At 52.4% G+C, this 25,560-nt stretch overlaps 2 protein-coding genes across 6 annotated transcripts in view; one reads left to right on the forward strand and one right to left on the reverse strand.

The window, feature by feature from the left end:
• Positions 1–20,260, reverse strand: part of UNC5B (unc-5 netrin receptor B) — an 88,171-nt gene extending 67,911 nt beyond the window's left edge. The window contains exon 1 of one of the 2 annotated variants that reach the window (XM_050803597.1): positions 19,731–20,260. In XM_050803597.1, the coding sequence (XP_050659554.1) occupies positions 19,731–19,809 (79 nt within the window). In that variant the 5' untranslated portion in view covers positions 19,810–20,260. The remainder of the gene's footprint in view (positions 1–19,730) is intronic. The other variant, XM_050803598.1, reaches the window with a different exon arrangement.
• PCBD1 (pterin-4 alpha-carbinolamine dehydratase 1) overlaps positions 1–25,560 on the forward strand; it is a 1,172,580-nt gene that overhangs the window by 812,010 nt on the left and 335,010 nt on the right. The window lies entirely within an intron of this gene.

The raw sequence follows: 25,560 nt of genomic DNA on the forward strand, positions 1-25,560 counted from the left end.
TTCGCTCCAAGCCTTCCAGCAGCTGAGGTCAGCTTGCAGAGCAGGGGCCCCTCCCCCTCCAGCCCCGTGCTGAGCCAAGAGGAGCATGGCACTGCCAGGGCTGGGGCCGGGGCCGGGGCCGGGCCACCAGCTCGGGTTCCACAAGTGCCTCCCTCCTTGTGCATTCCCTCTGCAATCGGCTCTCCTCCACCCTCCCTGACTGCATTTCCCTCATGAACACAAGATTGCTGCTTCTCATATAACACATACGTGGTGGTGTGAACTTCTGGTAAATGAAGATCTTATTTAAAACTGTGTGCTATCAGAGGAGGAGATAAGACAGGTTTCGACACAGCTCAGCTGGCTTGCCGGGGAAAGGAGGTGCTAGGGGGCTGTGCACAGAGCCACAGGCCATTCCTGGGAGTTCCTGAGCAGTCGTCGGAGATGGGCCACAAGGCTCCTGGCAATGCTTTAAACTCATCTACGAGGGTCAAAAGGGGTATCCCTTTCTTCATCTTTGCAGGAGGGTTCAACAAGGAGGTTCTCCCATTGGAGAATTCAGTTTGCTGTGTGGAACAGAGTGGCTTAACCTCGCAGGGCTTTCCAAGAATGCATTTCCAAGAATGCAGAATTTTGGATCAGAGAGGTCTTGGAGATCCTCAGGTCCCAGGGTCCTCTACCTTAGCTGCACAAGAGGACCACCTGGGGGACTTTTAAAGATCCTGATGCCCAGGCCAGAACCCAAGATCAATTAAGTCAGGATCTCTGGGTGGGACCTAGGTGCCAGGTGATCCCACTGTCCAGCTAAGGTTGAGAATGACCAAGCTAGTCTCTTTTAACATAAGTGTGCAGCAGAATCACCGGGGGTGTTTTGTGAAAATTCGTATGCCCAAACCTGGCCCACAGTCCCTAAACCAGAACCTTTAGGGTAGAGGCCAGGCATGTGCATTTAAAAAAAAAACTCGTAAGATTTTTATGTACAATTGTGGTTTTTCGTTTGCTGAGAACCTGTTCACAAGGACCCACTGTGTGCTGGGGACTGTTCTGAGAATCGAGGGTACATTGCTGAGTGTACACAGCCCTGTGCTCCCGGGCTGGGGTGTCAATGCATAATTCTGTATTCAAACAACCATTCCAGATGGCAAGAAGTGCTGGAAGAAGAGTAAAAGAGGCAGGGGACCAGGAAAGGACTCTCTGGGGAGGGGCCATTGGCACCAAGACTTGGACGACAAGGAGCCAGCCACGCCAAGCTCAGTGCGAGAGCACTCCGTCCAGAGGCACGTTTGCCGGTGTGTGAAATGACGACTCTATCAGCGGCCGAGCCCACACTCTTGCCAACCCCCACCTCACCCCCACTGTGTTTTTAGGGTGCCGGGCAGGAAATGCTTGGAAGAGGCCAGTGGGTGTCACAATGGCACCTCCTGCCCCTTAGGAAATTCTTTTTTTTTTTTTTTGAGACGGAGTCTAGCTCTGTCGCCCAGGCTGGAGTGCAGTGGTGCGATCTCAGCTCACTGCAAGCTCCGCCTCCCGGGTTCATGCCATTCTCCTGCCTCAGCCTCCCGAGTAGCTGGGACTACAGGTGCCTGCCACTGCGCCCGGCTAATTTTTTGTATTTTTAGTAGAGATGGGGTTTCACTGTGGTCTCGATCTCCTGACCTCGTGATCCGCCTGCCTCGGCCTCCCAAAGTGCTGGGATTACAGGCGTGAGCCACCGCGCCCGGCCTTAGGAAATTCTATAGGCTGCTGGGCTAAGGGGACTTTACAATGCACAGCTGAAAGCTATAAGGAATCCTATGGTTCATTAGTCCAAACCCCTCATTTAACAGACAGGGAAACTGAGGCTCAGAGAGAGGAAGTGATTTGCCTTGATGTATCATCTCTGCTCTGACAGGGTTAAATGGGACAATGACTTCACCATGGAGGTCGCTTGCTACTGTCAAGCCCATTGTCTTCACCCCCAGCCACACCCCAAATCCCTGCTCCCGGCTGCTCTCCATATAAACAACCTGCGTGTTCCAGCCATGGTACAAGTCTGTGACACACCCAGGGAGCTTGAGTGGTAGGAAGGTGGGGAACCCCCACTTCCCTGCTTCCCTGCCCCGTAATCTTTCTGTGGGCGGGAGGTCCTTCGTCCCACACAAGGAAGCCCATGAAAGGTCAGACAGAATGGTGCCAGATAAGGCTATGGAATTTGGAATTTGGTGGGATCTGGAATTTCCCTTATGGGGAAGGCTGGTCCCAGCTGTCCACCCATGGTGAGCATCCAAAGGGAGGCTGTGCCAGGCTCCAGGGATATGGGGGGAGGCCCACATACCCAGGGCCGGAGGCCTGATGAGGTGGGGAGGGCATAAAAGAAGGTGGCTGGTTGTCTTTGGAAAGCCCCTCCCCAGAGAGGCAGGCTAGGTCCCCGGGTTACTTGGTGGACAGGCCATTGAAAGCAATTTCGACCTTGGCCACGGGCCTGCTCTGCTCAGTCTGATGTCCACCCTTGTGGTGTAGCCAGGAGGGCTAGAGGCTAAGGGCTGCCAGTCTTCAACCTGCTTGGCCTTGGCTTTGCTGTGTGTTCAGGGCTCAACAGCTTCCCTCGCTGAGCCATGGAGTGGAGGTAAGATCCTGGCTCCTGAACAGGCCTGCATCCCTCCTTGCTCTGACCAATCAGGGTAAGGGCCCTCAGGTTCCTCCTAATCACAACTGAGTTCCCCTAGGGAAAGCACGGAGGTAAGACAGGGTGTCCTTGAAGGACAATCTAGAATGGTCTACAATGCTTCTTTTCTTCATCTTTCTGAGCCACCAAACCAAGACAAGAGCAGAGAGGAGGCAGTAGAGTGAAAAGTCAGATGGTAACAGTGTAGGTTAGGAGGTAGCTCTGTCTCAGTTTCCCCAGCCATAAAAGGGCAGTGGAAACACGCCCCCTGATGACTTTGTGGGGCTCTTGAGAAGCTCAGAGTCAATAAGAAGGTGTTTTTGCATGAGTGCTCTGTGCCTGGGAGCAACAGGAATCACCTTGACCAGCAATGGTGGGACAGCCAGAGATGGCATGGGGCTGATTCTCACCACCAGCTCTTACTCAAGCCAAGGGGACACGGGGCCCTCATGCACCCCTTTATAAGGTCTACCAGACTGCTGTTCCTAAGAAGCTCTGAGAACTACACGCCCTGCCCAGAAGCACAACAACTGCCTAGAAGGAGCCTTGGAAAGGAAGTCCAGGGAGGTGAGAGGGAGATGCCCCAGGGTCCCAGGGAATTTCTGTTTAGCCTGCTCTTCCAGCAGAGATCAGGGCCTCTGGGGGTTCGGGCAAGCGCTCTGGTCCAGTGGGCTGTGATGGGAAGGAGGGTGGATGGCTTGATCCACAATTCCGGCGGCCCCTTTCCCTGGAGGGGTCGGACCCTCAGTGGGCCCTGCCCCGCCCCCTGCAGGCTCCTCAGGATCCGGGGGCAGGGTGGGAGGAGGACACTGTCAAGGGTGTAATAAAAAACTTACTGACTGGTAAGCAGAATTCTCAGGCTTGGAGCAGGACCTTCCGGCAATCATGCCCCCACCATCCTCCCAGGGTCTCCTCCACTCTCTGTAGGAGCTGAGATCTGGCTCAGCCTCTTTTCCAGCAGACCAGCTGATCTGCCCCTGGGGCTTGTTGCTCCCCATGCACCCACAAACACCCACTCTTCCTGACCAATCCTTAAAATGGCAAAGGGGCTGACTGGGGCTGGCTGACTGGCCTGTGGGAAAAGCCCAGTTCCGTCCATCAATCAACAGCTCTTGAGGGAGACAACAATCACGTCGGTGGAGGAGTCTGCATTTTATAAAGCAGCTGCAAGTGCAATTCCCTCACCACCCAGTCACTCCACAAGTAACTCCAGAGCATCCAGCACTCCCTGGGCATTGAGGGAGGTGCGCGGGAGATAACGCCCAGTCCCTGCCTCGGGAAGTGGGTGTAGGGTGGGCTCATGGAAGGAGCACTGAATCTGGAGTCCAAAGGCTAGGGCTGAATCCAGATGAGGCCCTGACACTAAAAGCTAGATTAGGGTGGGTCACTTCACTTCCCCGAGCCCCATTTTGCTCTTCTGCTAAGACCTTCCTCCCAGAGTCATCGCAAGGACTGAATGAGACAATGCATACACAATGAATGGCCAAGGTGGGCACAGAGCAGGCCCCGTGGGTGCCCTCGTGGGCTCAAGCCCCCCTCCACAACTGAATGCGAGGCCACAGTGTTTAATGCTTTCCCATCTGGTAAGTGAGAAATGGTATCTCGGAGTTTTACAATATGTGTTTCTGTAATTCCGAGTGAGTGTTTCAGGGTCATTGTTCTATCTTATTTTGTGAATTGTCTGCTCGTGTCTTTTTTTCCACCTTTCTGTTAGGGCTTGATCCTTTGTTCCTTGGTATTTAAAAGCCCTTTATATACTATAAATATCAGCCCTTCGTCTGTGGCATATGTTTTGAATATTTCTCTCAGTTTGTCAAGTACTTTGTCTTTTGACTTTGTTTAAGGTGTTCTGTGAATTTTTTTTTTTTTTGGTCAAAAATTTAAAAATGTTCATGTAATAAAACTGATCAGTTTTTTTATTGCCTCTAGATCTTAAGTCATAGTTAGAAAGCCTTTCCCACCCCCAAGTTTAAAAAGGAATTTGCCCATGTTTTCATTTACTAGTTGTATCGTTGTTTAAATCTAGATCCCAAATCCACTTGGAGCTCATCTCTCTGTATGGTGTGAGACTTGAATCAAATTTCACCTTTCCCCACATAGCTACCCAGTAGTCCGAGCACCATCTATTAAAAAGTCTGTCTTAACCGCAATGACCTGTGATACCACCTTTGTTATATACTGTATTTCCATAGACATTTGGGTCTAATTCTGAACTTACTATTCTCTTTGGTCTATTTGCTAATTCACACACCAGTAAGCACACTGTTTTAATTACAGAGGCTTTACAGTATGTTTTGCTATCTGGTAGGAATAGTTTTACTTCTTCTTTATCCCTTTCTAATGCTTCTAATAGACTTCTCTCATTTAATCACATTCGCTAATGCCTCTAGCGGTGAATACTAGCAGAGGTGAATACTAGCAGAGGTGAATACTAGCAGAGGTGAATACTAGCAGAGGTGAATACTAGCAGAGGTAAATACTAGCAGAGGTGAATACTAGCAGGGCATCTATTACTGATCTTACTGAAAGTACCTTTAGTGTTTCCCCATTAATTAAGATACTAGCTTTAGGACTAGGGTATGTGTGTATATAAATATATTTTTATTTATTTTTATTTTATTTTATTTCAATAGTTTTTGGGGAACAGGTGGTATTTGGTTACATGGATAATAAGTTCTTCAGTGGTGATTTCTGAGATTTTGATGCACCCATCATGTAAGCAGTGCACACTGTACCCAATGTGTAGTCTTTTATCCCTCACCCCCTCCCACACTTACCCCATCTCCCTAAAGTCCATTATGTCATTCTTATGCTTTTGCATCCCCATAGCTTAGCTCCCACTTATAAGTGAGAACATATGATTTTTGGTTTTCCATTCCTGAGTTACTTCACTTAGAATAATGGTCTCTGGCCAGGCGTGATGGCTCACACCTGGAATCCCAGCAGGCTGAGGCGGGCAGATCACCTGAGGTCAGGAGTTCGAGACCAGCCTGGCGAACATGGTGAAACCCCGTCTCTACTAAAAATACAAAAATCAGCCAGGCATGGTGGCACACACCTGTAATTCTAGCTACTCAGGAGGCTGAGGCAGGAGAATTGCTTGAACCCGGGAGGCAGAGGTTGTAGTGAGCTGATATCGTGCCATTGCACTCCAGCCTGGGCAACAGAGCAAGACTCCTTCTCAAAAAAAAAAAAAAAAAAAAAGAAAAAGAAAAAAAAGAATAATGGTCTCCAACTCCATCCAGGTTGCTGTGAATGCCATTATTTCATTCCGTTTTATGACTGAATAGTATTCCATGGTATCTCTCTCTCTCTCTGTCTCATTTAAAAAGTATCCCTTAATTCCTATTTCTTTTATTGTAGTATTTTATCCAAGCTTTGTTCAGCATCTATGAAGATAATAATATGATTTTGTTTCCTCAGATTCATTAATATGGAACATGATATTAATTTGGCATGTTATCAAATATCATTTGGAACCACTCTTGCATTCCTGCAATAAATCAGATCTGGTCATGATGTTAAAAAGAGAGAATGGAAGGCTGGGCGCAGTGGCTCACACCTGTAATCCCAGCACTTTGGGAGGCCGAGGCGGATGGATCACGAAGTCAGGAGATCGAGACCATCCTGGCTAACACGGTGAAACCCCGTCTCTACTAAAAATACAAAAAGTTAGCTGGGTGTGGTGGCGGGCGCCTGTAGTCCCAGCCACTCGGGAGGCTGAAGCAGGAGAATGGTGTGAACCCGGGAGGCGGAGCTTGCAGTGAGCTGAGATTGTGCCACTGCACTCCAGCCTGGGCGACAGAGCGAGACTCCGTCTCAAAAAAGAAATAGAGAGAATGGAATTGGATGCTGCTGATCAGAGCTACCATCACTAAATACTTTCTCTGTCCTCTCCAAGTATTATCTGATTCCATCCTTAAGGCAGCTCTGGGAAGCAGGCTTCATAATTCCCATTTCACTGATGAGGAAACTTACCCAAACAAGAGTAAAGTTGCCTGGCAAACATCATGCAGCCAGCAAATGAAGGAGACAGGAAGGGATCTTGGGTCTCGGGGATTCCAAAGACCCTAATGATACATGGGTGGTGTTATCTGGCTGTTATTCAGTTATTAAAAATGCTTATGGGCTGGGCGAGGTGGCTCATGCCCGTAATCCCAGCACTTTTAGGAGGCCGAGGCAGGTGGATGACTTGAGGTCAGGAGTTTGAGATCAGCCCGGCCAACTTGGTGAAACCCCATCTCTACTAAAAATACAAAAATTAGCCAGGTCTAGTGGTGGTGGGCACCTGTAATCCCAGCTACTTGGGAGGCTGAGGCATGAGAATTGCTTGAACCTGGGAGGCAGAGATTGCAGTGAGCCGATATGGTGCCACTGCACTCCAGCCTGGGTGATAGAGCGAGACTCAGTCTCAAAAATAAAAGATAAAATAAAATAAAATAAAAATAAATAAAAATGCTTATGATCTGATAAGATTTTGGAAAGGGAATATCTCTGCAGGAACTAGGGGGTGGAGGGGAGACTCTGTTTGTCCTAGAAGCTTGAGTGGTCCTCCTCAACCTACCACAGGCTCAGCAGAGGAGCGGTGTGAGGAACTGGCAAGGCGTGGCCAGCCAGGTGTGCTGCCAGCAGGCATATCTGCAGGGTGTCCTGGAGTCTGTGTGGCATGGTGGCAAGCAGTCCTCACGACCCATGTCCCCTTCCAACGTGAGCCTCTCTCTGCCTTGGCATTTACGTCTCAGGCTCTAAACAGTGTGGGAGCAACTCAGAGAGCGAAGACTGGTCCAGGGATGTGGTGGGCTGAGAGGGAACAAAATGCAGACAAGAAAACTCTAACTCTCTACTCCCTGCTGGTCCTGCCTGCCCCGTTTTCTAAGAATGGGCAGCCGGCCGAGGGATTATGTAACTTCTGGTGGGCATGGCAGATGGTGTGCTGGCTCAGACAGCATCAAACCCGGCACTGACACTAACCATCTCTGACATGGCACCCGGGCCTCCTCTGCTCTGGGATGTGGGGTGTGCGATGGGGTCAGGGTATGGGGACACAAAGATGGATGAGAAGTGGCCAAAACTCTTGTCACTTAGCTCAATAGCTGTGGTCAGCCCCGCATGGGAGAAGCCAGCGAAATGGGCATGTGGGCCCTCCCATCCCTGCCACACAGGCAGCAGTTCCCAGGATGCACCACATAGTCCAGGGGCTGTTCTGTAGGCCTCCTGCTGCCTCAGATCAGCGACCCCTGGGGGTTTGGAGAACAGTTTCTGAAGCACCTCTCTGGGTGTTTTCTCACTTGGCCCTACCTGGCATTCAGCTTCTTTTGTTCCTTTTGGTGATGGGTAAACTGAGGCTCTAAGAAGGTGGGTGAGATTTGCCTATCGCACAGAGACAGATTTGGCCTTAGAGCTGAAGATTCCAGACTCCTAGTCCAGTGCTCTTTCCAAATGTGCACAACAAGGCAGGCTCTCCCCTTGCTGATGACCCCCAGATGATTACCAAGTCACTCCACAGGCCTTCCTGAACTGTACCCACGGTCCTTTACAGCGATGGGCTTTGACGGCTGGAAGGCATCTCAGAAGTCCCTAGGATAACCCCACTCTACCTTATGTCTAATATGCCATGTCAAGAAGGGAATACCAGAAAGAAAGAAGGCGGGTTCTGTGGATTTGGGATCCAGCAATGCAAAATCCTGCTAGAAGGCAGGATCCAGCAATTTGTGGATTTCCCTCTGGGTGGAAAGGAAAGAAAAGTGACCTTTACTGACCATGCCCATTTCCTCTAATGTCCCCACAACCAGTCAGGGGGCACACTTTATAGTGTGGCTCATGAAATTGTAGTTCGTGATGGGGCCAGGACTTGAACTCAGGTTTTCTGATTCCAGGGCAGAACCTCTTCATTTGGACAGAGGAAGGGAAAGGACTAGTCCAATGTCACAAAGCAAATTAGCTAGCTACATGGCTAGGATTAGAATCTAGTATTTTATTTCCAAAGAAAAAAAAGAATCCAGTTTTCCCAATTCTCAACTTGGGGCTTTTTCTGCTGTCAGTGTGTGTGTGTGTGTGTGTGTGTGTGTGTGTGTGTGTGTCTATACAGAAGTCAGAAGTGGGATGGACCGGGAGGAAAATGTGGGGCTGGATCAAATTTGCAGCAGGGGTCACTGTGCCCAGCAGCCCTGGCTTTCCTGGGCTGCCAGGGAGGAATTCCAAATCAGCCTCTGGCAGAGGCCCCTGACAAGGACCAGTGAGCCACCAGCTGAGGATGGTCACTGGGCCAGGCTTGCTGCTGCCTGGGGATGTTTACTCCCAAAGATGTCAGTACGGGACATGGTGCCACCGAGAGTCTGGATCAGCCAGACCCCATGGCCAGAACTGCTCTCCTGCACCAAGCCCAGATCCTGATAAGAAGCTGGTAGCAGTCACTATAGAGGGCTGAGGCCTGGAGTCAGATCTGGCCATGGCCTTTAGATATACCTGCTCAGCCCACACTTGCTCTCAGGCCTCAGAGTCTGTTGTCCATGCGGTGGGCATTCTCTTGAGCCACAGGAAGGCAAGGTGGAGAGAAGTGATAATGGGCTTGTGGCTACAAGTAGGAAACAAACATTTAAAGTGGCCTGGACCGGCTGTGCCTTACAAGGGCCACCTTGCACATAAGCACAAAGTTTACCAGCCCAGCAGGTGTTGTGCCAGTCTGCTTTCTCTATGTAAAGGGGCCAAGGGCACTTGACTGCAAAACTTGGTTAATTCTCCGTGGCTCCACTGAATTTAGTGAATAAATTCCTTCCAACCTAGGGGCTCTGATCACTGAAGACTTGGCTCTGGCTTCCACCGTGCCGGGTACACAGTAAGTGTTCAAAGAAAGCAAGCAGCAGATAATGAAGGGAGGGAGGCAGGCAGGCAGGAGGGGAAGGCTGGAAGCAAGGGAATGAAAAATCTTCTAATTCTTTGGTTACTCATCCACAGCAGCAGGTCCATGAACAGCTGGGACAAAATCACAGCTACCTCTTGGGTGAGTGAGGTCTGACCATGAGTTGTCATTCATCCGTTCTACAGAGATTTACCCAGTACCTTCCGGGTGCCAGGAACACACACGAGTAAGCAAAATCAGACCCAGCCTCCCTAGTCACCTAGTGCCATGACTGCTCTGCCATCACCTAGTAGTTTCAATCCATCTTGCCTGCCCCTGCTGAACCTGTCTCCCCAACCCTGGAGCCCTGGCTTGGTGACAAGGAAAGAATGCAGGCTGTCCCATCCGACAGACTCCCACCCACCAGAGGTCACTGCTCACTCCCAATCTCACTCTGCCCTGCTGTGTCACAGAATGACCAAAGGTGGGACAGGGATGGGGGAGGGGGCCACGGACAACTTTCCTGGAATTCCTGACTCAATTTCTTGTAAGCTCTGCATCCTGCATGGGTGTCCAGGTCCCCAGCCAGGCAGGCGGACGCCTCTGATCGCATTACAGAACTGCTTTCCTTGGGTGTTGTCTCCTGAAGGCAGTAATGCCTCCTGACACCGCTTGTGGCCTCTGGGGGTTGCAGGCTCCTGGGTGATCTCAGCAGAAGACCCCCTGGGGATGCCTCCTGGGTCAGGGCAGGCCCAGGTGAGTACCAGGGACCAGAAAAAGCAGCCTCTCTCTTCCTGCCCCTCTCCCTGGCTTTCTGGCCAACCTGGAAACTGCCACTTTGGGACCCTCTGTCCCCCTGTTCTGCCCAGAGATGCATAGGGAGAGAATCAGGGCCCAGGCCCAGCCCTAGTCCTATCCAGGGGTCAGCCAGATTGGGGGTGGGGGGAGTGGACGAGGGGCAGGAAGAGAAGGGAAGGCAATGGAAATGCACAGAGCACCCACTCTGCCAAGACTGCATATGTGTTAGTTCACGTCACATCAGCACCTGATGAAGGTAGAATCATGCCTATCTCATGAATTGGGAAGCTGAGGCACAGAGGGTAAGCCACCTCTGGAAGATTCAAATCCTAAAGCCTGGGCCTTTTCCCACTGTACTAACAGACCTCTGGCCCTGGAAGTCTTGAGTTGCTAGATGATCAGACACGAGTCAGAACCTGAATGTAGAATTTGTCTCCTAGGTAGATGTGCCAGACAGTCCCACCCATACCTTCACGTACACATCCCCTACCGGGGTCACACTCTCCATTTACCCAAAGTCTCTCATCTCTCAAGCGCCAGTTAAGTGCAAACCTTCCCTCTTCCAGGAAGCCTTTTCTGACCACCCAGGCCACAAGAGCTTCTTCCTCTCAACATTGAGACATTTCCCTTCATTCCACCCAATACACGGTGCCCACATGATGATGATAATGATGACGATGATGATGATGATGACAGTGAATGTCACTGAGCACTTCAGAATATGCAGAGCACTTTTACGCATGATCTCATCTATCCCCAAATCTAATGAGATTGGTGTTACTACTCCCATTTTACAAATGAAGGAACTAAGCTCAGAACTAAGCTCAGAGAGGGTAGGCAACTTGCTCTAAGACACACAGCCAGATGGTGGCACTGCCAGGATTTGAACCCAAGTAATGTGACTGCACAGCCTGCCCTCTAAACATCACGCAAGACCCCTCCCAAGACACATACATCTTGGCTCATCTTGAATGGTTGCTCTCTTGCATCACCCTAACCCCCCTTGTACCCCAGCATCACAGGCCAGGCACTTGGCCCATGCTTCAAGCAGCAGCACAAAGCCCATCAGTTCTTCAAGAGTCAGGCCCATGGTTTTTTAGCTTCTGACCACAGAGCTCAGCACTTGCCCAGGCTGAATGAATGGGCATGTGCATCAGGTTTTAGGGTGGGCTGGTGTTCCGATATCCTACGTGGAGACAGGAGTCCTCATTCCCCAACCCTCAAGATTGGCTTCCCCCGGCCTCTGAGAAATGAAGCCATGCATGACACGGGGGCCACGTCTGCAAAGTCTGTCCCTAACACACCCTCAGCAGGGTGTACTTGAGCTTTGGAGTGGATGACAAGGGTGGGGGACCACGGGCCCTTACTCGCACATGCCCAGGCTGCCTCTGCCAGTGGGGCCCTTCTCTACCTCCTGGGCCCTGCTTGGCATCTGGGGTTCTCAGTCTCTGAGGCAGGAGACGCTTATGGAGCAGGAAAAAGGGACCAAGTTCCCAGAGGGTGATTTACGGCTTCGGTGAGAGAGACACCCAGGGCCGCATAATGCGTGCAAGGGCATTCCAGTCAATATATTGACTTTCTGGAGAGGCCTCTGTAAACACAAGTGGTTCTGGGCCTCGGCTACCTCTGTTTCTTTCTGACTGCTGGGGCCTCTTCAGATAGAACCAGATGAAAACCCCACATCCTGTATGGATCATCCTTCCACCTCTGCCCCACTCCAGACTTACAGATAGGAAGGGAAACCAAACAATCAGAGCGCAGAGAGGGAAAGGCATTTGCCCAAGGTCTCACAGCAAATGAAGATCAAGAGCCAGAGTCTCCTAACTCCTCGGCCAGGAGTGGCTGAGACTCCTGGCCCTGACCTCCCAGCTTTCACTCCCGTTGAGGAAGATGATGATGCATCACTGGGCTCTCTCTGGGGCAGGCTGCGTGCCAACAGGCCCTAAGTGCTTGCTGTGTGCCGGGCACTGTGCTAAGGGCTTTTCCATACATCAGCTCATGAGACTCTCAAGGCAATTCTGAGGATGATGTTATTACCCCCATTTTACAGATGAGAAAATGGAGGTACAGTCCAGTTAGGTGAGCTGCCCAACGTCACCACGTAGTCAATGACAATGCTGGGAGGCCATGTTAACCCCTCAGAATTCCAATTGGCAATGCCATGCACTCTTCTGCACCTGCAGCTAAGGCCCCGGTGAGAGGTGTGTGTGGAAACAGAGCAGCTGGGGGTTCCCAGAGGTGGTGATGACAAAGGATCTCCCCACCCCTACCCCTGGCAAATGGCTCACAGAAGTGCTAGGCAGAGGATTCCACCGTTCCCCTTCTTACCCACTTTGTGTTCTCTGGTGGGGGAAGGGCAAAGGTAGAGAAATACCTCCCCAAGTCTCCACCCCCAATATGATCCCTGCCAGTGCTTAGAAAGTATTTTCTGGGCTCGTTTCACCTTTGGGAGCCACACAGAGAGATCCAAGAAGAAGGCAGCCTTTTGCCTCCAGGCCCTGCCACAGTCCTAGCCCACAGAGTCAGAAGCAGCTGAGAGGACTCGTGACCCAAGCACACACGTTCAGTTGAACCTGGGATGCTGGGAGGTGCAATGGGCTAGAGGGTCTGTTCCCCAAGACTGGTGTTCACCCCAGGATGGTAAACACCGCAGATGCTAACAGGGGCAAATTTCCCAAGAGTAGGGAGAGGTCGGCTGGCACCCCTGCCCACATGCCCAGCTGGCTAGCCCCCCATCCCATCCTCTCTTCAGGACATGCTCTCAGAAGGACCGGAAAAGGACAGAGTAAAGGTCTGGCACTCATCACCCGCCCCAGGAAGCCCCATGCCTTACAACTTTGGCTCTGCTATGCTCTCCCTTGCATATCATCTGTCACTCTCACATGGCATCCGCAATGCTCTGAATGCCACTTAACATTTCTAGAGTGGACATCGGCATCCCTTACAGACAGCACCTCCTCGAGGGCTGTGACCAGGGCTGCTTAGGAGTTCTGACCTTGTGATGGTTCATACTGAGTGTCAACTTGACTGGATGGAAGGATATAGAATATTGATCCTGGGTGTGTCTGTGAGGGTGCTGCCAAAGGAGATTAGCATTTGAGTCAGTGGGCTGGGGAAGGCAGACCCACCCTTAATCTGAGTGGGCACCATCTAATCCGCTGCCAGCAGGGCTAGAATATAAGCAGGCAGAAAAATGTGAAAAGAGAGACTGGCTTAGCCTCCTAGCCTACATCTTTCTCCCGTGCTGGATGCTTCCTGCCCTCGAACATCAGACTCGAAGTTCTTCGGTTTTGGAACTCAGTCTGGCTCTCCTTGCTCCTCAGCCAGCAGACGGCCTATTGTGGGATGTTGTGATCTTGTGAGTTAATACTTAATAAACTCTCCTTTATATATATATTAGTTCTGTCCCTCTAGAGAACCCTGACTAATACAAACCTGGGTCCCAGTCCTGCCTCTTCAGCCTCCTAAGTGAAAGCCTCCACCTCCTCGGTGGGTTCTTATAAGGACAAAGTGAGATTGCACATATAAAAGAGTTTTGTAAACTGTAAAGCAACATGCACACCAGGGTCGGGGGAGGGACTGTGATTTTCCTGTAGGCTTCCCTGCTCCGGAACAGTCCATCTTATCCTAGAGTTGAAGTGATGGAAGTCCTTCCTGTGGACAGCCCTGGGAAAGCAGGGAAGCGCTTCTGTGACCAAGAAAGTGGTAAGGACGGTGGAGTCCAGCATGTGTGTGGGTGTGTCTGTCCTCTTTCAATTGCCACCACTGAGAGTTCCAGGCCCCAGCCACGTCAGCCTGAGATGGGGTCCTCCACTGGGGATCAGGCTGAAGCATAAGCTGACCCAGGTCAGAGAGCAGATCTCCAAACCGCAGCTGCTCCCATGCTCTGGGGAAGCTGGGAGTCAACTGCAGGAGACTCCAGGTCTGGGACCCTGGTCTTTCCGGGGGCAGTAGCCCAAGCTGCTGGGCTGGCTTAGGGTCCATCTCTGCCAACTTTCCTCCCCCTGGAGCACTAGGACCCACCTTCATGCAGGCCTGTCCCATCCACACTCAGCAGGGGAAGCTGTCCTCTGCCCTTCCAACAGCAGAGCCAGGCCAAACCCTGCTCACAGTGCAGGTGCGGGGCAAAATGAGGTCTCTTAAGTGCTGACGGGCAAGTGGCCTGTGTCCCATCCCGAAGTGGAATCCCCAATAGAATACAATGGATGGAGCTTCCCATGCCTGGCGGTGACTCACTGTCTCCACATTACACATACCTATTTATACACAAACACACCACAAGTGTGCCCATGTGACATTGCCCACCCCCCACATACCCAAACACACACACAGTCTATACACCACACATCCTGAGTTACAAAAGGCACAGCCCTCCTCAAACACGCATCCATCCTGTAGCACACACCCAGTGCATGGCTCGCCCCCACACACACCTGACACCCCAATGCAACACCACACCCACCCTCCCCTCCAACTGCAAACTCCCACCTCCGCCCACCTGCTTAATACACGTTCTCACCCCCCCACACACTCCTTAATACATACTCTCACACCCACAAGCCTGCCTTCTTGGAGAAGCGAGCCAAGCCGTACGGCGCCGCGAAGGGGTAAGTTGCAAGCGCTGGGGGCAGCCTGTTCTGGGAGGTGAGAAGGAGGGCGGCTCCGCGCACTCACTCGCTAGGCGGTGGTGTTAGAGCTCCCGGGGCTCCAGCGGACCGATTTAGCTCGGCTGGGGAGGGAGGTGGAGATGGGGACTGGGGGTGGGGGGCGCAGGAGAAGGTAGAATCCAGCTCCCCAAGCGGCGGAGATGCTAATCAGGCCGCTTAGTTGGAAAAGGTAAATTCGGGCGCTCGCAGCAGCCCAGCGCTTTTTGGAGAGAAGGAAGAGGAAACAAAAGGGGTGGGGGTGGGGAAGCGGGGAGACGGCTGATTTATGCCGGCACTTCAGCAAATATTTTCGCTGCCATTAGCATCCCCGAAGACCAGGAGGAACGCCACGGGGACCTGTGGCTTAGCGCGCTCCGCCCGGGCTTGTCTGCCCGCGGGGGCGCAGCGGCTGCGGCGGTTCCGGGCCGGAGTTACAATCCAGCGCCACCCAACTCCCAGTCGGGGGCCGAGGCCAGCGCCGGGATGCATGGAGCCGGGGGAAAAGCCCGCGGCGCCCCCGGCGGATCACAGACCCTAACGGGGCGGGAGGTGGCGCCCCAGCCCCAACCTCTGTAGCCAACCCAGTGGGTGGGAAGTGCCCATACCCCAGGCCTTCCGGAAAGTGCTCTCTCCTTGTATTATTCTAATTACGGTATTTTTAATTTCCTTAAAAAAATAAGAAACAGAAAAGCACAGAACGCACTTGTTTGGTTTCATTTTGCCTTCACAGCTTTAATGACTCTATTTGTGGAAGCTGTTTAGGAAACTGGTGAGGAGGAGAAGGAGGAGGACGCCAGAGAAGCGCCAGCTCTGGCGTGAGCGCCGGCTTTCTCTTCCCTACCCTCTGGGGGCCATCTGCCCAGGCAGCAGTTTCCATGGGCCCAGGCTCCCACCCCCAAGTCCCAGCCTATGACCCAGCCTCCTCTGCCCTTTCCTGAAGGCGGCAGTGGCCTCCAAGCTGTCTGCTTTCCACCCAACCCCAACTCTGAGGGTCAAAAGACCTGCTGCCTGTGGGCCCTGGGGGAGGGAGGTTCCCAGCACTGTCTATTCAGAATCACTCACCTTGTCTGAGAGCTCTTGGAATGGAAAGGATCCACCTCCCCCCAGCCCATCCCCAAAGTCTTAGGCAGTCCACAAACCTCCTTAGAAAACCTCTGTGGCTCAGGGAATCAGTAGGAGGAGGCAGGCCTCATCTTAAGCCTGACACCCAGGAAAAGGGTCACAAGACCTTTGGTCCAGGAGAAACTCAACAACAAAGAGAGGTGGGGGAGGACAGGACACTGGCTCCCAAAGCTTTGAATATAAGTAAAAGGTAAAAACATATTCTGTCCCCAACTGTACAAATGGGTGCAGAGCTCTAAAATGCTAATGTTTATTTGGCCATGCAGCCCAAGGGAGCTTGACTTGGGACCTGTCTCCCTTCCCCAGGTCAGGGCAGTTGCTCAGGAGGCCAATGCTGGGGGTCGGGACAGCCACCTCTGGGCACTTGCCTGGTGGCAGACCTTCGGCTCTGCCCTGTTCCCCTCTCCTGGAACACCTCTCCACCCTCCCAACTCTCAACCTCTTTCCTCCATCCTGCCATGAGTTCCAGTCTAAAGCAGCCATCGAAGCAATATTATCTTTAGCTGCCTGCCTTAAGTGGTGCCTCAATTTCAGAGTCTCAAGCCCACACCCATGATGGTGGGTCTCCAGTCCAGGTGGGATGAAGGAGCTAGAAGCACTAGACTGAGGTTGTGAGGCCTCAGTTCAAGTCCTGGTGCTACCGGTGAGTCCCAATGTGACCTTGGGCAAGTTGGCCTGTACCAAAGTGTCAACAGTTAGGGGAACTGTTTTATCCTACAGAATTCCCTGTTTGCGGGGGAGGGGAGAGAGGTGGAGGAGAGAGATTACAGGAGAAATTGCTCCCCTGCAGTGGTACTTTCACTTTAATGAGAAAACCCATTAAGACACTTGATTTTCCATTTGTTTAAGTGAGATGGGTGTTTGCTACAGTGAGTGCAGAGGGAGACGAGGACAGGCTACCATTGTGTGTGCTCAAGTGCGTGCACACAAGCACACACATGCACACACACACACCAAGCAGACACTACAAAAACTCTGATTTTAATTGCACCTTAAAAAGAAGTATTATCTTGACACCTCAACTCCTTCTCAACCATCCCAGCCAGAGGCCATGGAAAGGCTCATTAAAAGCTCCAGGAAGGACTGAAAGGTGGGGTGGGAGGAGATTTCCAGGGCCAACCAGAGCTTTTGAAGTGGCCTTTTTTCTGGCTAGTCACTTGCTGAATCACCTTCTAAGGGTCTGGGGCTTTATGGTTCCAGTTTTGATTTCTCCACCATCAGACTTTACAGCTTAAAAAAATTCTCAGTGCTGTAAAGGGAGCTCATTCCCATATTCACCAGGGATGGGGTCAGGGTGGGGAAAAGGAGAGAGAGGTGCCTGCCACTTGAGGGGAGCTTGGACACCCCTAGTAAAGATCCACCTCTGCAGGGAGAGCCTCACCTGCCTCAGTTTGTTATTAGGCTCATGGCAGAGGGGTGGGTGGATAAGAATGGGAGGGAGGGTCTGCTGGGCTTGAATCAGCCTGGCTATTGGACAAGAGCCCTTCACACAAGTCTTCAATCTGTGGCCAAGTGAAGGCAAGATTTGGAGAAAGCCAACACTCTGGCCTTGATTTTCCCCATCAGTGAAATGGGGCTTGTGAAAGATCCACTGGAAAAACCCAAAGAACATTCTGAAAGAATGATGCTCTGTGCCTGTGGCATTAGAGAAAAAAGATTGTGTGGGAGGAAGGGACATGTTCTCCCTCCTGAAGGCAGGTTTCTAAGGGCCACACATTCTGGGCAATGAGAAGGCTGCAGGCAGACCCCACCAGTTGGCCCCTCTCCAGGCTGGTGGGCAGGCAGCTCCTGCCGCGCTAAGTAATGAGCACAATTCCAACACTGCTTCTGCTCGCTGGTGAGAAATCAAAGCCGGGTATTAGAGGCCATTTCTGACTGGGCACCATTCGTGCCCAAATCCGTCAAAGCCCTGGGCCTGGGGTTTCTTCTGGGGAAGGTGGGGGCTGGATGCTTTGTTAAGCAGGAAATGCAGGCCACCCCCAGCCTTCCTGGCTAAGCCCACCCACCCAGAGAACTATAGGCCAACCAGTCTTGTCTTTCTCCTACTGCAGCCTCTCATTCCTGGTAACCTAAGTATTTATTCCTGATCCCACTGTCCTGCTGGTACAAAAGCAGCTTCCCAAGACACAACCCTGCTCATGTGCCATTTACAAAGACTTCACCCTACCCTTCAATCATCTGCTCAACCCCACTTCAACCAGAAACCAACACCCCAACCAAGCACCTCCCACGTCTAACTGCACCCTTTAAAACAAGGTTGGACATTCAGCAGCCTGCCTTCCCCCATCCCCATCATTACCTTCCAACTTCAAAACACTGCTTTAAATACCAGAGTCTGCCCAAATCATAATTAAGTTGGATCAAATGGTTGAGTGTTGTAACTCTACTGCACAGGACTTGCACCAGGAAAAAAAAAAAAAAAAAGTGGGGAATGTGCTAAAGCCAAGCTCTCACTCCTGGCCGTGGGAATCACTAATTCCAGAATGAGGAATCTTTGGCTATGGAGGGGGGAAGGGCGGATGTCAACATCGCAGCAGGAGGTAGGAGGTGGGGAGGGCTGCGTCATCTCGTCCACTTTCTGCTCCAGTTTTCCTGCTCCATTCTCAGCCTCAACTCAGAGAGGACTCCGTGCAGGAGTCCCTGTCCCCACCCGGCTCCGGAGCCGAGGCGCCCGGCGGCCGTGGCTAGCCCACTTGCTTGGGTTCAGGTACCAGAGAGAGGCTGGCTCCAGTCAGTCCACAGCCTCCCCGGGAAAACGCAGCCCAGCCAGCGACGCCGGGTTCAGTTACAGGACGAGCGAGAAACGTATTCATCCACGGCGAGAGAGGCGGATTAGGGACTTTATTTCAGGAGCCCACCAGTCCGCTGAAGTCATCTTTGTGGGTCCAGAGCGGGCGCTGTACCAAAGAGAGCGCACCTAGTCTGTTCCCTGGACAGCGAGAATGTCAGTGACCCATTTAAAAGGAAACTCCGCAGGATCCCTAGGAACCCCCGCCCGCATCCAACTCACACACGCGCGCACACACACACATACACACACACACACACACACACACACACACCCCAACATTCAGAAAAAAAAAAAAAAAAAAAAAAAATCCAGACCTGCGGGCCCAGCGATCTCGGGGAAAGCTGTGTGCAGGACTTAGCCCTCCCCGCGTCAGGAGCCCTGCAAGCCAGCCTCCCCCGGCTGCCGGAGCCCTTCCCGTGTTCAGCAGGTCTTTCGCTCTCTCCCTCTGGTCTGCGGATTCGTGTCCCTATAGCGTGTAAGAGCCTAGGCGAGCCGGGACCAGACTAGTAAGTTACCGGCGTAAGGCAGCGAGCGCACACCTTGCTTATGTAGCCACAGATTTTTTTCGGGGCAGACGCCAGGCGCGCGGAGAGCCGGGGGTCCCCAAGAGGCGGATCCTCCCGGAGACTCAGACCCTGACTCCGACACCCCTTCCAGGGAGAAGAAGGGATCCCTTTCAGGAGCGAGCAGGGAGCTTTCAGTTTACTGTGAACCCCCTTCCCTGCGCCCCCCTCCCGCTATGTGGATGCGCCATTGCCCACTTTGGGAGGCAGTAAAATCTACATTCTAACTTGGGCGCCCTTGCCGCTTTCCCTGCGCGCATCGATGCGACGAAAGACCACCTCAACTTCAGGGTAGAGTGAGGCGCAAGGGTCCCCTAGCCCCGTGCCCCCAGGCCCGATCGCTTCCTACCTGCTTGGCTCAGCCTCGGGTCCCAGCAGAGCAGCAGTGCCAGCAGCAGCGCGTCCCGAGCTCCGCTCCGGGTCCACATGCTCCCGCGGCCCGGTTCGGGCGCCTCTCCCCCGGGGCTGTCTCCCTGGCCCCAGCCTCGCCGCCGCCGTCTTCGCCGCCGCCGCCGCCTCCTCGCCGTCCTCCCCGGCGCCCGGCCGCGCCAGCCCGTGCCTTCCGTGGGGGCAGCGGCAGCCACGCTGCGCGGAGGGCCCCCTGGCACTCGGAGCGCGGTGGGTGCCTGGCGCCGGCTCTCGAACCAGGCTCCGGCGCGCCCCTCTGGCTCCGGGTCTCCGAGCGCTCGCCTAGCTCCGGCGCTGTGGCTCCGAAGTTGCGCGACCGCTCAGTGGCGCTCGCAGCGGCGGCGCCGCGCAGTCCCAGCCCTTGTGCGCGCCTCTCGGAGCCCCGCGGCTGCCTGCGGCTCCGGCGCCCCAGCCGGCCCCAGCCGCCTGCCACAATGCTGAGCGCCGCCGCTCGCTCGCAGGAGTGAGTTCGTCAGCCGAGGGGACCGCGAGCGGCCGGGCGGGGCCTGGCCGGCAGAGGGCGGAGTCGGCAGGGGGGCCTTGAGGGGGAACCCGACGGCCATCTGGGCGCGGCCGCGACAGAGCTGGGGTACCCTGGGGGAGGTTCCTCTCGAGACACTGGGCGGGCGCAGAGCTTTGAAAAACCCGGCCGCTGGAGAATGACTGGACGTGGAGGCGGCCCAATTTTCGCTTGCCCAAATTAAGGAAATCTGGCTTTGAGCCTTCATTTGGCTTGGCCATGTCAGCTTTCTCCTCTGATTGAATGTAGGACTCTCACTTTTGACTCTCCTGTCTGTAGTATGCGCTCTGCCTTCCACATGTGGGGATCTTTCCAAAAAAAGCTCCCAAAATGAGAACACCCAAGTCCTGGTTACCCTGGGGCTTACAGCAATGTGAAGCTGGGTATAGATTAGGATCGTCCTGGCTGGCTCTGCTTGTCTGTATGATCTTCGGCAGAACTGTTAACCAGACCCCTGGAAACCCTCCAGCACTCTGATCCTGGGTTGCTGTAAACCAGCGTCCTACGTGACAGTGGGACAGCCATTTTTGCCTCAGTGTAAACTTGGACTCTGCCCCTTACTTGCTGTGTGACCTTGAACAAGTTACTTAACAATTCGGATGCTGCCTTCATCATCATCTGTAAAATGGAGGAAAAGGATAACTATTTCATAAGGGGGTATATAATTAAATGTTTAAAATTGTGTGGAAATTGCAGTGCAATATCAATAATCTCTTTCCAAGATTCTCCCCTCCCAGCCAGTCTGATTCCAGGGGGAAAGTCCTAACCAGCCAAGGGTGGTCCGAGGAGCACGTGGGGACAGGTGAGGTCTGAAGGATGGGCAGTGTCTTGGGATTGAAACCCAGAGAGGTCAGAATAAGGGGATCAGCTAACATAGGCAAAGACCTTCCCTGTGCCAGGCACAGGGCTAAGCACTCTGTATGCATCATGTCAGTTAACTCTCACAATCCTCTGAAGTAAGCGCCATTTACATACCATTTTACAGATGAGGACTTTGCACAGAGGTGTAAAGCCACCTGCCAGAGATCACACTGCTTGGAGCGAATGAGTGACTGAGCAAAGGGGACAGGGGAGATGGGATTGGAAAGAAACCCTTTAAACGGGGGAGCCTCCCTCGAACACCTTCCCTGGGGATGGATTGGGCTGTGCGAAGGGGACTGTCCTAGCTGTTTCCCCAGAGCTGAGGGGAAGGCAGGGCTACCCAGTACCCTCTCCACACACACTCCCCTCACAAGTCCGGGTGGTCTGGAGTATCTGGGGGAGGTCGTGCATGCCATCAGCACATCTCCCTAACTGGGCACCCAGCATCAGGAGGGTGGCAACGGGTGGACCTGGACTCCCTGGGGGAAGGACTTCCGTCATTGAGAAAGGCTGCTGTGGGGCAAAGGTAGGTTGCTTAGCTTGGCCTCTGACAGCCCAGGCAAGGGCAGTGGATGACAGTCAACAGCTCAGCACAGCCAAACAACTCCACCTTGCAAATACACATGCACAAACACACCTACCCACCCATACACACCTGCAAAGGTACACACATGAAAACATACGACAAAGACACAGGTGCGATGTTTCACCTTCCAGAAACATCACACCTACAAATAGGCACCTCACTCCAAAGACACCCACATACCAAAGATGTATGCCTAAAAAAAGCAAACACACAGGCGCACACAGCTAAAAACATGAATAGGCAGATGACTGCCAAGACAAATAGATATTTAGATACTTAACTACTGCCAGGAAACACATACAGGCACGCCTGTACCAAGACCCACATCTGTCATCCCCTGGATGCAGGCACATGGTCAAGGTTGTGCCTATACTGGAGAGCTCAGCAGGGACCTCAGCAGAGAGGGGTGGCATGCAGAGACCACAGCATGTTCTCTCTCTCTCTCCTTCAGGCCTGTGGGGTATTGGAGATTTTTCTAAAAAGTTCCAGTCTTTGGAACTTTGCTGTTTAGGTGGTAAAGTGTACCCAGCAGGCCTTTCTAGTCCAAGTATCAGGTTTCATGTCTTTGTTTAATTCCTGGCTGCAGAGAAGGGAGACTGAGGATAGGGGGCAAGCAAAAGGAGGGCATTGCCCCCTCTCCTGCCAGTCCCTGCCCCACTTCCCTTCTCAGCCTAACCACTCTCTCAATTCTTGAAATACACTCATGGGAGGTCCTGGGCCCTGCTCTCCCTCCAGGACTCCAGCATCAGGGCAGGGGACTTTGCATGTTGGGAATCTCTCTGTAACTGCTCTGTGCCCCTGCTCCTGTACCAAGTCACTGACCCTTCTCCAGCCACCTGCAGCTGAGCGGTTGCAGATGTGGTTCCTCTCCAGCCCTGGCATCTCGAGAATGCAGGCTCTCAGCTGAGGCCAGGGTGGGGGCTTCAGAGGGAGTCAGACTCCCCCTGAGCCATAACTTTCCCTGGGATGGGTGAAGAATGTGCAGGGTCCCTGCCCATGGGATGACACATTAAGATAGCAGGATTAAGATTTGCTAGGGTGTTCCCAAACCCAGTGCCATGGGCCTCACAGCAAAGGCGTCCTGCTAGGGTTAAGCATGAGGATGAGGTAGTGAGTTGCTTGAAGTCAGGGGCCCTGTATTCCCTGTTCCCCACGATATGTATAGCACTGAAGACAGTTTCTGGCATAGCAGGGAGGCAAGCAACGTTGGTTGAGTGGGTACATTAATAAGGCTGGGGAGAAAGGGGTTGATGGTCAAAGGGCCTACAGAGTTGCTATGTGAGACCCACTTTCCCCGGGTCTGGGGGTTCTGAGGCTGGAAGTGGAGCAGGCTTTGTGGCATAGATCTGCTTTGAAATCAGTCCCAGAGCCAGTTCTGACCCTTAGTGGGGACTGCAGATGCTTCCACCGGCTACCCTCACTTCTCTCAAACCACAGGAGTGTGTAGGAAAGAGTTCTGGATCTGGACAGCTGTGGCCCTAGACCTGGGGGCTGTTCTTACCTGCTGGGGGATCTTAAGCCAGTTACTGAAACTTTCCAAGCATCAGTTTCCTCAATTGTAAAACAGGAATAATGACTACCTCACAGGATTAAGAATAATAAGGCCAATAATCTGACTGTATAAAAACTCACTATTTGATAACAATTACGATTTAAAAGCAGCTGTAGGGGCTCCTGGCAGGAGTAGCTGGCGACTTGGGGTTGACGCCTCCCGCTCCTCCGGGACCGTGTGCGCGAAGGTGCCACCAGGCGGCGCGCTGCCGCTTACGCTTCCCGGTGGCCGCCAGTCTTCCTCCTCTGGCAGTGGGAGAATTGCCTTGGCCCCATCCCACCTGGAGCCGCCCCGACAGGGTCCTTGCCCCGGGTCGTCAGGGTAGAGGGCTCTCAGACGACTCCGTTTGCAGGATCTTGAGTGGGAAGGCTTGGGAATGAGTTCACGATGTCTTCCTTGAGTCGTTCGGTCCAGAACGGACCCCAAAAACCTGGACCCTGGAGAAGGGAAGCGCCTAAGCCTGAAGTCCTTAATGCTTTACCATCTCTTTGTAATAATATTATCAGAGCTAAGGTTGAGTGCTTGCTATGTGCCAGGTAGGATTCTAAATCTCTTAGGCTGGGCGCGGTGGCTCACGCCTGTAATCCCAGAATTTTGGGAGGCGGAGGCGGGCGGCTCACTTGAGGTCAGGAGTTCAAGACCAACCTGGCCAACATGGGGAAACCCATCTCTACTAGCAATACAATAATTAACCGGGCATGGTGTCGCACTCTGTAATCCCAGCTACTCGGGAGGCTGAGGCACGAGAATCACTTGAACCCAGAAGGCGGAGGTTGCAGTGAGCCGAGATTGTGCCACTGCACTCCAGCCTGGGCGACAGAGTGATGCTGTCTCAAAAAAATAAATAAAAAGTACCATTTTAAACATTTTAAAGTGCACAATCCAGTGGTTTTTAGTATATTCCCAATGCTTTGCAGCCATCACCCCTACCTAATTGGAGAACATTTTTGTCACCTCCAAAAGAAACCCCATACCATTAACCCTATTCTTCCCTCCCCAGCCCCTGGCACCCACTAATCTACTTTCTGTATGAATTTGCCTTTTCTGGACATTTCATATAAATGGAATCATACTGTACGTGGCCTGGGTCTTTAAACTTGGACTCTTAACCTCTGCTAAGTACTGTAACAACCTTCTTCTTCCATCCAGCTTCCCCAGTCTTCTCCGCCAACCCCTCCTAGGTCTTCTCACCACTCTTCAGGCAGTGTAAGCAGTTAGCCACAAAAGCCTTGGGCTCAGGCAGATCTGGATTCAAATCTCAATTCTGTTTTGGACATTAATGAATAAATAAGTTATATTTATTGCCTCTGCTGTCACCTCAAAATTCTTTTATTGTGAATTTTTAAAAGGCCATCTTTTCATTTTAGAAGTTTTAGTTTTACAGAAAAATTGCAAATATAGTAGAGAAAGTTCCCATATGCCCCTCAACCAGTCTCCTTAATTATTAACATCTTATATTAGCATGGTACCTTTACTACAATTAATGAACCATTGATACATTATTATGTGCTAAAGTTCATTCAGATCTCCTTAGTTTTTACCTAATGTCCTTCTGTTTTCTGTTCCTGGATCCCATTCAGGATCCCACATGGCATACAGTCATTGTGACTCCTCAGGCTCCTCTTGGCTGTGACAGTTTCTCAGTCTTTCCTTGTTTTTGATGACCTTGACATTTTTGAGGATTATTCGTTGGGTCTTTTGTAGAATGTCCCTCAATTAGGATTTATGCATTTCATAATTCTTAATAATTTGGAACAAGGGACCCTGATTTCCACTTTACACTGGGCCCTGGAGATTATGTATCCAGTCCTGCTTATGCTTTATGGGGCAGAGAAAAAGCAGGCTGAGCCAGAGCTGGCACATGCAGCAGGCTGTGGCTAGCATGCCCTGGCATTGCCGGGAAGTAGGGTGGCAATGGGGGTTGGGGGGAGCTCAGTGCCCTGAATGGGGGATGCTGGAAACTAGACCTAGGAGTGAGGAGGAGACCTTAAACATGGGAGAGCAAACCACGTGAGCAAAGGCCTAGAGTCAGGTATGTGATGGTATGGTCAGGAGGTGGCCACATCCTCATCCTGCCCCTCAAACAGCACACCACACGGCCAAGAAGGGAAAAATCTCTCCACAAGGGCAAGACCTGCTGTGCTAGAGATGAGATTTGTTCTGTAAGAAACAGGAGTCATGGGTGCTGACTGAGCTGGAGAGAGGCCACACTGGAGCTGTGCCATGGGAGCCTCCTTGCGGCTGGGTGTCAG

The sequence above is a fragment of the Macaca thibetana genome, chromosome 9 (genome assembly GCF_024542745.1).
Source record: "Macaca thibetana thibetana isolate TM-01 chromosome 9, ASM2454274v1, whole genome shotgun sequence".
In the NCBI taxonomy this organism is placed as follows: domain Eukaryota; kingdom Metazoa; phylum Chordata; class Mammalia; order Primates; family Cercopithecidae; genus Macaca; species Macaca thibetana.